A 12,042-nucleotide genomic window follows, 5' to 3' on the forward strand; every position below is an offset into this window, starting at 1 on the left:
AAAATACTGTGTACTACATCTTGCAACATTTTCCTTCACTTATTATAAGCCGCCATCACATGGAGCCAGCTGTCGAACGTAATTCAATAAATAACGCTATTTCAGTTTTTGCTTTCCAGTCATATGCTAAACATTTATTGGCTTTTTAATTCAGATCACGCCTCGCAGGGGAAGGAGGCAGACAGCTTTCATTTTAACCTCTTTCCCCGTTTTCCGTCCCTCAATTATCAGGCCGTTTTCGTGCTCAAAAGAAAAAAGATACGCATAACTTGACATATTCCTCGCTGTTAGCTCATATTAGTTTTTCACGACTTATCCTGGATGGGAAACTGACATCCGTCAATCGTCTGTTACGAAAATAGTATGCAAACAAACGATCAAGAAACAACCACAACAATTATCATCAATTGACTGAAGCACAAATTTATTATTGAAAGCGTTTTACATACACGTCAAGGTGCGGAAACAGAAGAAAATGAAACTTTCAACAACTGTTCCTGAGGCCAATGATATTTCTATTTAAAGTACAATTATCCAAATGAGATCATTCCCAACTCTTTCATCTCGGCAACGACAGTTGTAGATACTTTTGCTAATCAAAATGAAGGTTCAGGGTACATCTGTCGATAGGCTTAAGTTTCTAGAGAAGCTAACATATGCAATTAAGAACAATAATAATATCTATGCAAATCATCACTGCGTTTAATTACAAAAAAAGATAGCGTTCAGAGCTTTTGGCTGAATGTCGGCAAACGTAACCGCAAAGATGAATGGAACACAGGTACCGAGCTGCTTAAATCCAGTTACTGAGGGAAAGAAAATCGGATTCAACTTTGCTTACAGCTTTTATAAAATAAGAAAAATACAAAATAAAAACAGGAAAAAAGTTAATAAGCGAGGAAGGAAAGGAGTTTTTACTATGGGAAAAATCTTTTGGATCTGTTCCTCATAAAAAACTAAATCCAACTCAGTAAAAGAAGTTTGGTTAAAGACAGTTAATGAAAGTTAATAAAAATTATTTGTCAGTAAACAGTTTTGTTTGTTTATTGAGAATATGGGTAGTTCTCTAAAAGCTGCTCAAAGTCAAAGATTGGTTAAAAAAAGGGAAATTATCGTTTGCTTAAAACAACTTCAGGGATACGGTTCATCGAAACCGATATTTATTCTTTTTTACTCTTTCGTCTTTTTGTTCTTCCTTGATAGTCATATCACCTGCACTTTGGTTTTACCGCGGGGACTGAAATTTGTCCCTCGGCGATATTTACATTTGATGAGTTCTCGCCGAAGCACAGAAGGTTGATCAGCGAATGCGGTCGTTTAAGACGTTTACAGCAACGGAGATATCATATTTGCTGTAATCCTCCAAAATATCTTGAGTAAAATTAGAGAATAACAGTAATTTTGTTCGTGACTTGTGTGAATTTTTTCGTTTCAAAAAGTGCAAAAAAGCTGAAAGTAGACGGAAAAACGCTGCATAGTCGCCTGTTGCAATACTATTTGCCGTTAATGTCACCTTTAATTTCTCTATTTTAGAACAACTTCCTTTCTCATTCGTGATGATTCTGAGACAAGTTGTCAACTGTCATTCAACGTCACTAAATTATTCTATTTCTGTACTCGCCATTCTATCATGTGCTTTATTCATGTTTGCCTTTAGATTCAGATCACGCCTTGTGTGGAACGACCTTCCTTAGAAATGACTTGTTTTTCCTCGTTTTCACCAGTACCAACCATATCAAAAAGTTAAAAATAATTAGAGAATTCAAAACCATTTTTGTTCTTGACAATCCTATTTTAACTGACTCAATGCCTAACCTAAAAGATTAAATTATTACAGGTTCTCCTGGTGACTTATGAAGCCATACCATTTTTTATCGCACATAAGAAGTCGGCCTTATATTGTCCTGTACCCTTCCTTTTTGTTAGAACTTCGTGAAAATTTTCTTTAAAACTCCAACAAGTCTACTGAGCAACAAGACTAATTAGTTAGTTCGAGGCTGGATTAAAATTTCGATGGCAACATAATTAAAAATAAATTCTGAATTGAAAAGAAGATTGTAGATCTTTTCGCTACCAGCTGTCAACCGTTATTCTATATCAGTAAACATCTGTGGCTGAGCTATTTCTAGAGCCATCGGAACAATATTGATCATAATTATAAAAACTCATATAAGATGGGCTTCTGCTTATAAACTTGAGAAAACTGTCCCTTTTGCCGACAATATTTGAAAACGCATATCGATTGCTTAATCTCGGACAACAGCTGATTCCAACTATACTTTTCTTGGTTAGGTCTTGGGTGAAGACTGCCAATTTTGTAGAATTTTCCTGGGTATGTTCATTAATTAAACATGTGAAAGTTTGATCTATATAAGATGGATAGTTTTGTTTTCATCCAGTAGAATTTACGTACCCACCGCAAGGCTGCTGGCTGAAGAAAAACCTGACCTCTTAGTATTGAAAAAATGTCGGCAAACGTGACCAAAATGATGAATGGAACACAGTCCATGTCGAGCTGCTTCAACCCCACAGCAACAAGAATTGGTAAAACCCTCGCTTACTCACTGATATTTGTTGTGTCCTTGTTTGGAAATATCCTCTTAGGGATGATTGTCTATAGGAAGAAATCTCTGAGAACACCAATCAACATTTTGATTGTAAACATGGCCATCTCCGATCTGTTGGTTCCGATTTTCCTCTTTCCACGGTTGTTTTTAACTTTAACCACAGGCGGCTTCTGGCCTATCAGCGGTCCCCTTGGCCAAGTGCTCTGTAAGCTGAGTTCCTACACTTCTGATGTCTCAGGTCTAGTGTCAGTTCAGAGTCTGGTTATTATGGCAGTGGATCGATTTGTAGTTGTAGTGTTTCCTCTCCGTCCCCCACTGATCAGTCCAAAGCTGTGCCGGTACTTCATTCTCGTCATTTGGATCGTCGCCATGGCAGTCCATTGCCCACATTTGATCGCCTTTAAAGTTGTCGAGTATCCAGAAGGGCTGTTTTGTCGGTGGCAGTGGAATGAGACATTTGGAGAGTCCCTATCGTTTGAAAGTTACTTTCTGGGATTGTTTGTTGTTACCAGATATGTCCCTTTGGTTTTGATCGCTATACTTTATTTTGCCATTGCCTTAAGGATTAAGTCGCAGAAGATTCCAGGCGAGCAATCAGCTAACGTAAGAAGGCGGCGCTTGAAGAAAGAAAGAAATGTTCTTCATATGTCCGTTGCCATTGTCTTGGTGTTCACCGTATGCTGGTTGCCATTCAGCATCAGCATCATGCTGTTCCTTTATTCATCAAACATGGCTATGAGGTCATCTTGTGGCATGCAATACTTTGGTGCTATTGCCTTTCTTCTGGCGTGCTCATACTGTGCTGTAAACCCTTGCATCTGTTTTATTTTCAGTGGTAATTATCGTCAAGGTCTTAAAAATCTCATCAGTTATTTTTCTACAGGCGAAGCTGCTTAGTTATCGTTTCCTCCCCAGCCTTCTGCATGCTGTTTGGATTTATCCGCGCATTGATGTGGCTGAACATGCCCACCAGTTCTTTCTCCCTACTTATAGAGAATTTGAGCAGAGACGTTTTTGAGACGCGGGCGGCAACCGAAGAAAGAATGAAACTAAATCTGGCGCGATTTGACGCTAATTTATCGACCTTAAGGTATTTGTTTTTGAATTTTGTACCAAATTTAACTGACCAAAAAGATGTATTTATCACCGGAAATAAGAACTTTTAACTTCCGGCTGCCGTCCGCATCTGCCGTTGATGCTTAAGTTCCCTAATACCTACACTTACGACGTTGTTGGTGCGCCGTAAACATCCATCAACTGATTTACTGTTTAGTGACAGTAAACTTTCCACATTTTACAACTCGGTCGTTTTTTTCTGACTTGTTTAAATTGTTCTGCAATCCCTTTTAGAAGAGCCTCACTATATTTCTTCTGAAATTTTAACATGGCACCCGAAAAAAGACAGCTGGTATGTATTTTCAACTATTCATGCAAAGTGACAATAGGCGTTATTGAGATAATGTGGGATCTCCTTAAAACACACGTCAGCTTTAGTCGTCTCTCCCAAATTGTAATGTCATTAATTTGCGACATTATCTTATTCATATTTAACTATATATTTACTTTTGCCCACTTTCAAATGAGATTTAAGCGCGTAGCTTTTGGTTAATGGTTGTTAGTCGTAGTTGAAATTGTCGCCGAAATCAGTTGAAGTTAGGTTTGGAGTTAATCAGAAAGGAAATATTGTAAACGTTGTAGCGTGTAACGTGTAATAAATTAAAGAAGAAGCTTTAGAGTTGGAGTTAATCAGAAAGGGAATACTGTAAACGTTGTAGCGGCAACGTGTAATAATTTAAAGCTTTTGAGTTGGAGTTAATCAGAAAAGGAATACTGTAGACGTTGTGGCGGCAACGTGAAATAAATTAAAGAAAAGATTTGGCGTTGGATTTAATCAGAAAGGTAATAATGTAGACGTTGTAACGGCAACGTGTAATTAATTAAAAAAGAAGCTTCTTGTGAACCAAAATTCTTGGTACCATTTGTCTAGTTTGCTCATGCAAGCTAGTTTACTTCAAACGCCCCAACAATTGTTTGAACTTTCGCTTCAGGATTTCCGGTTCTAATGTTTATATAACAATTATTTTCAATATTTTGGACTCTGCCTGTAAATGAAAGATCTTTTTCGATCAATAAGCTGTTATAACGCGATGATAAAAAATAAAGTCTGATTTAAATCCAAGATGAAATAAATAACATCGAAAAAAGCTATGCGGACTGGTTTTTCTCTCATAAGCTAAATTGTTATTACAGTTATTCCTCTCAAGTACCGTATTTATTGGATTAACGCCTCACCTCGATTATGCACCCTCCCCTCTCCTTCTGCTTCCCCCTCCCCACCCCCCTGCTTGCCAAAAAAAAAGTGTCTAGGAGGAGGCTCTTCAAAAGGCGATGGTTAACGGTTAAAATGTCGGCCATTTTACTGCTAACGTGTAACTTCTATTCTTTGTGATTACTAAGAAAATTTTACTTTTATTTTTTTTTTGCGACTAACGGTTAAAATTTGTCAATTTTTCCGCCTAACGCCTAAATTTTTTGGCTGATTTTTATGCCAAACGGTGAACCCGATCGAGGGCCTCTAAGAGAAGTATAACTTATTCAATATTTCCTTACAATCTCGAGATTCACTGCCTATAGTTCATCTTCGAGTATTGTTATTATTTATCATTTTGTGGCGAAATAAACTAAATACTTGCTGAAAATTAATGAAATCAAACAAACGCCCGCCTCGAATAAGCTAAATCCCTTCCTGATAGATTATGCTGATGTTTTGAAATTGACCTTCATTACCAAGAGTTTTGCTAGAAGGCAGCTTTTAACAGGCTAAGCTTTTACGATGGAAAAGTAAATCCAACTTAGTAAAAGAAGTTTGGCTAAATACAGTTAATGAAAGTTATTTGTTAATAAACAGCTTTGTTTGTTTATTGAGAATATAGGTAGTTCTCTGAAAACTGCTCAAAGTCAAAGATTGGTTAAAAAAAGGGAAATTATCGTTGGCTTAAAACAACTTCAGGGATACAGTTCATCGAGACCGATATTTTTTCTTTTTTACTCTTTCGTCTTTTTGTTCTTCTTTGATAGTCATATCACCTGCACTTTGGTTTTACTGCGGGGACTGAAATTTGTCCCTCGGCGATGTTTACAGTTGAATAGTCCTCGCCGAAGCACAGAAGGTTGATGAGCGTATGCGGTCGTTTAAGACGTTTACAGCAACGGAGTTTTCATATTTGCTGTAATCCTCCAAAATATCTTGAGTAAAATTAGAGAATAACAGTAATCGTGTTCGTGGCTTGTGTGAATTATTTTCGTTTCAAACTGCGAAAAGCTGAAAGCAGACGGAAAACGTTGCATAGTCACCTTTTGCAATACTATTTGCCGTTAACGTCACGTTTAACTTCTCTATTTTAGAACAACTTTCTTTCTCAAACGTGATGATTCTGAGACAAGCTGTCAAATGTCATTCAACGTCACTAAATTATTCTAGTTTGGTACTCGCCATTCTATCACGTGCTTTATTCATGTTTACCTTTAGATTCAGATCACGCCTTGCGTTGAACTACCTTTCTTAGTAATGATTTGTTTTTCCTCTTTTATACGTAAATACATTTCTCTTAAATTGTTGTTTTCACTTTTTGTTTTCCAATTCTGTCTGTACTCATACTCATGATTAACAAATCGGACTCCCGCTTCGCTTTTCGTTCGATTTTGTTAATCACTCGTATGATTACAGACTGAATTGGACTCCACTCAGTCTTATCATTACCATTACTAATCTGTTTCACTTTCTATGGAAATTGTCGTCGAGGCCTTAAGAATCTCTTGAGCTGATTTCTCTTTGGTTGACCTAGATGCTTTTTTGTAGTTTGTTAGCTCACCAGCTTACGATGTTTCTAGTGCAGATACACAATATATCAGCCTTACTGCTGGTATATAACAAAAATGGGCTCATTATTACTACTTTTGAATAATCTCTTTGAGACGAAGTTTAAAGGTCGGGATAAAACTCAATCGACCCCGCAAAAAAAACCAAAACAAAAACAAAAACAAATCCTCAGAAAAAAAGTCACTTGAGACCGCACGACTTCTAACTGGCAGCTCAGAGGATTTTTAAGAAAATTTGGATGACGGCTTAAACCATTATTTGGAATAACTATGGCCTAATGGTCGTTTGATATATATAAAACTGGGTACATATTTTGTAAACATTTTTTTGTAGACTGCAGTCGTTGAAATTTTCCCAAGAGGTAAAAGGATCAGAAAAAAAATAAGATCGAATTGATAACATGTAGCCTCCCAGTTAATAAAGACAAAACACATTACGTAACCACAGCTCTTTCATGACCATTGTGTTCGCGTAAACTTAACCCGTCCGCGCCTTGTTTTATATACCAGAAAACATATCATTAAAATCATTTATTTTTACAATTAAAAGGAAGTAAACATGTTGTTTGAATGAGTGTGTCTCAAATGGTTATTGAACGAAGGGATGAAAATATATTGAGAGCAATAGAAAGAATTACATCTGTTTATTCTTTGGCATGAGAAATAAAAAGAGATATCAAAGAAGTACATGGGACATTAGGGTTTGACCGAGATAAGAAAAAAAAATTGATCGAGAACTGCAAGAAATTTTGCGCTTTTTAAACTTCATCAATTCCTTCCTTAGCACTCATATCACCGGCCACTTTATAATTTGCCTTTACCTCCGGGACTGCATGACATTTGTCGCTCAGTAATATTTACAACTTGAAAACATAAGTGCGTTTATGCGGTCGTTTATGGCAACAGAAAACAGTAAAGTTAAATTTTTCAGTTTACTCAGCGTTTTTTTGAAAAGAATCTCTTGGTTTCTCTATAATCCTTTAAAATACTGTGTACTACATCTTGCAACATTTTCCTTCACTTATTATAAGCCGCCATCACATGGAGCCAGCTGTCAAACGTAATTCAATAAATAACGCTATTTCAGTTTTTGCTTTCCAGTCATATGCTAAACATTTATTGGCTTTTTAATTCAGATCACGTCTCGCAGGGGAAGGAAGCAGACAGCTTTCATTTTAACCTCTTTCCCCGTTTTCCGTCCCTCAATTATCAGGCCGTTTTCGTGTTCAAAAGAAAAAAGTTACGCATAACTTGACATATTCCTCGCTGTTAGCTCATATTAGTTTTTCACGACTTATCCTGGATGGGAAACTGACATCCGTCAATCGTCTGTTACGAAAATAGTATGCAAACAAACGATCAAGAAACAACCACAACAATTATCATCAATTGACTGAAGCACAAATTTATTATTGAAAGCGTTTTACATACACGTCAAGGTGCGGAAACAGAAGAAAATGGAACTTTCAACAACTGTTCCTGAGGCCAGGATAACGCTATTTCAGTTTTTTCTTTCAGTCATTTGCTAAACATTTATCGGCTTTTTAATTCAGATCACGTCTAGCAGGGGAAGGAAGCAGCCAACTTTCGTTTAAACTTCCTTTTTCCCCGTTTTCCGTCCCTCAATTACCATGCCGTTTTCGTGCACAAAAGAAAAAAGATTCCCATAACTTGACACATTCCTCGCTTTCTGTTAGCTGATATTAGTTTTTCACGACTCGTCGTGGATGGGAAACTTATATCCGTCAATCGTCTGTTACGAAAATAGTATGCAAACAAGCGATCAAGAAACAACCACAACAATTATCATCAAGTGACTGAAGCACAAATTTATAATGCGTGTTCCTAAGGCCAATGATATTTCTCAGTTTAAAGTACAATTATCCAAATGAGATCATTCCCAACTCTTTCATCTCAGGCAACTGCAATTGTAGATACTTTTACTGATCAAAATGAAGGTTCAGGGTACATCTGTCGATATTCTTGAATTTTTCGAGAAGCTAACGTATGCAATTTAGAACAATAACAATATCTACGCAAATCATCACTGCGTTCACTTTAAAAAAGATAGCGTTCAGAGTTGTTGGCTGAATGTCGACGAACGTGACCGCAACAATGAATGGAACACAGGTACCGAGCTACTTAAATTTAATTACTGAGGGAAAGAGAATCGGATTCAACTTTGCTTACAGCTTTAATAAAAAAAAAAACAAAATAAAGACACGAAAAAAATTAATGAGCGAATAAGAAAGGAGTTTTTACTGTGGGATAAATCTTTTGGATCTGTTCCTCATGGAAAACTAGATCCAACTCAGTAAAGGAAGTTAAGCTAAAGAAAGTAAATGAAAGTTATTTGTTAGTAATCAGCTTTGTTTTGTTTATTGAGACTAAAGGTAGCCCCTCCGAGAACTGCTCAGAGCCAAAGATTGGTTAAAGAAAGAGAAATTATCCTTTTCTTAAAACAACTTCAGGGATACGGTTCATCGAAACCGATATTTATTCTTTTTTACTCTTTCGTCCTTTTTTTCTTCTTTGATAGTCATATCACCTGTACTTTGGTTTCACGGCGGGGACTGAATTTTGTCGCTCAGCGATGTTTACATTTCGAATAGACGGTCTCGCCGAAGCACAGACAGTTAATGAGCGTATGCGGTCGTTTAAGTCGGTTAAAGCTACGGAGATATCATCTTTGCTCGAATACAAAAACAAGATTAAAGGAAAAATTTACATCGTAAGCCATATGAATTCTGTCATGCAAATTTGTTAAATTATTGCAAATTCCCCTGATGACTTATGAAACCATACCATTTTTCTCGCATATAGGAAATCGGCATTGTCCTGGCTGTTTCTTTCCCTTTTATTACAACTTCGTGAAATTTTTTGTTAAAACTCCAACAAGTTTTACTGAGCAACAAGATTAATGAGTAAGCTCAGGCTGGATTAAACTTTCGATGGCAACATAATTGAAAGTAAACTCTGAATTGAAAAGAAGATTGTAGATCTTTTCGCTACCAGCTGTCAACCGTTATTCTATATCAGTAAAAATCCTTGGCTGGGCTATTTCTAGAGCCATTGGAACAATATTGATAATGATTATATAAACTCATATAGGATGGGCTCCTGCTTATAAACTTGAGAAAATTGTCCCTTTTGCCGACAATATTTGAAAAAGCATATCGTTTGCTTAATTTCGGACAACAGCTGATTCCAACCATACTTTTCTTAGTTAGAGGTCTCAGGTGAAGACTGTCGATTTTCTAGAATTTTCCTAGGTATGTTCATTAATTAAATATGTGAAAGTTTGATCTATATAAGATGGATAGGCTGTGTTTTCATCCAGTCGAGTTTAGGTACCCACCGCAAGGCTGTTGGCTGAAGAAAAACCTGATCTCTTGGTATCGAAAAATGTCTGCAAACGTGACAGCAATGGTGAATGGAACACAGTCCATGTCGAGCTGCTTCAACCCCACAGCGACAAGAATTGGAGGAACCGTCGCCTACTGTCTGCTATTTGTTGTGTCGCTGGCTGCGAATACCTTCATTGGAATAATTGTCTATAGGACGAAAACTCTGAGAACACCAATCAACATTTTGATTGTCAACATGGCACTCTCCGATCTGTTGTTCCCGATTTTCAGCTTTCCTCCAATTCTTGTAGAGATAAACACGGCCGGTACTGGCTTGTCAGCGGTCCCTTTGGCCAAGCGGTGTGTAAACTAAGTCTATTCACTTTAGATGTCTCAACTCTAGTTTCAGTTCAGAGCCTGTTGTTGATCGCAGTGGATCGATTTGGGGCTGTAGTATTTCCTCTCCGTTCCCCACTGATCAGTTCAAAGCAGTGGCGGTACTTCATTCTCGTCATTTGGATCGTCGCCATGGCAGTCCATTGTCCATATTTGATCGCCCTGAAAGTTGTCGAGTATCCAGAGGGGCTGTTTTGTGTGTTTCAGTGGAATGACACATTTGGAGAGTCCCTATCGTGGCAAACCTACCTACTAGGATTGATCCTTGTTGTCTGCTACGTCCCTTTGGTTTTGATTGCCATACTTTATTTTGCCATTGCCTTAAGAATTAAATCGCAGAAGACTCCAGGGAAGCAATCAACTAACGCAAGAGAACGGCGTTTGAAGAAAGAAAGAAATGTTCTTAATATGTCCGTTGCCATTGTCTTGGTGTTCGCCGTATGCTGGTTGCCACTCAGCATCTGCCTCTTGCTGTCCCTTTATTCATCAAACATAGCTATATGGTCATCTTGTGGCATGCGATACTTTGTAACTATTGCCTTTCTTCTGGCGCGCTCTTACTGTGCTGTAAATCCTTGCATATGTTTTATCTTCAGTGGTAATTATCGTCAAGGTCTCAAGAATCTCATCGGTTGTTTTCCTACAGGCGAAGTTGCTTAGTTATCGTTTTCTCCCCAGCCTTCTGCATGCTGTTTGGATTTATCCGCGCATTGATGTGGCTGAACATGCCCACCAGTTCTTTATTCCTATTTATAGAGAATTTGAGCAGAGACGTTTTTGAGACACGGGCGGCAACAGGAGAAAGAATGGAACTAAATCTGGCGCGATTTGACGCTAATTCATCGACCGCAAGAAATAAGAACTTTTAACTTGCGGCTGCCGTCCGCGTCTGCCGTTGATGCTTAAGCTCCCTAATAACTACTCTAGCGAAGTAGCTGGTGCGGCCTAACCCATCCATCAACTGATTTACTGTTTAGTGACAGTACACTTTCCACATTTTACAACTCTGGCCTTCTTTTTCTGACTTGTTGAAACTGTTCGTAATCCCTTTTAGAAGAGCCTCGCTATATTGCTTCGGAAATTTTTGACTTGGCACCCGAAAAAGACAGCCGGTATGTATTTTCAACTGGTCAGGGAATACTGTAAACGTTGTAGCGGTAACGCGTTATTAATTAAATAAGGAGCTTTAGAGTTGGAGTTAATCAGAAAGGGAACTGTAAACGTTGTAGCGGCAAAGTGTAATAAATTAAAGAAGAAGCTTTGGCGTTGGAGTCTAACGGTTAACCCAATCGAGAGCCTCTATTAAATATTTCCTTACAATCTCGAAATTCACTGCCTATGGTACATTTTCGCGTATTGTTATTATTTATCATTTTGTGGCGAAATAAACTAAATACTTGCTGAAAATGAAAAATATCAAATAAGCGCCCTTCTCGAATAAGCGCTCACTCTGAAGGTCTCAAAATGTATCAAGCGCCTAGGGCGTTTACTCGAATAAATAAGGCGATCCTTGTTTTACGCACATGCACGACGTCGATTTAACCACGAACTTATATGAGAATTCATTGTCGGCGGAAAACTGCGATCCCTGATAGATTATACTGATGTTTTGAAAGTGACTTTCATTACTAAGAGTTTTGCTAGAATGTAGCTTTTAACAGGCTAAGCCCAAACACTAAAAGTAAAGAGTGCTTCATCATGCTTCAGAGTGATAATCTCTCAGCGGTTTTATTTTGTCTTAAAAGTGTCCCGTGGACTGGTAACGAATTAGCGGGTGATAACGTTGAAAACTGTCAAACTTTCTTCTAGATTTGTCCTACTTCCGGCTCCACCATAGTTACCGACGTGTCTTC

At 37.8% G+C, this 12,042-nt stretch overlaps 1 protein-coding gene and 1 pseudogene across 1 annotated transcript; both read left to right on the forward strand.

Annotated features, from left to right (window-relative positions):
• Nucleotides 1-2,423: 2,423 nt before the first annotated feature.
• LOC131769276 (RYamide receptor-like) lies at nucleotides 2,424-3,464 on the forward strand. The gene has a single exon (XM_059085009.2). The coding sequence runs from the start codon at nucleotides 2,466-2,468 to the stop codon at nucleotides 3,462-3,464; it is 999 nt and encodes a 332-aa protein (XP_058940992.2). The 5' UTR covers nucleotides 2,424-2,465.
• A 6,287-nt stretch (nucleotides 3,465-9,751) lies between these two features.
• LOC136283966 (RYamide receptor-like) lies at nucleotides 9,752-11,214 on the forward strand (annotated as a pseudogene).
• Nucleotides 11,215-12,042: the final 828 nt, after the last annotated feature.

Source organism: Pocillopora verrucosa, chromosome 10, assembly GCF_036669915.1.
Source record: "Pocillopora verrucosa isolate sample1 chromosome 10, ASM3666991v2, whole genome shotgun sequence".
In the NCBI taxonomy this organism is placed as follows: Eukaryota; Metazoa; Cnidaria; class Anthozoa; order Scleractinia; family Pocilloporidae; genus Pocillopora; species Pocillopora verrucosa.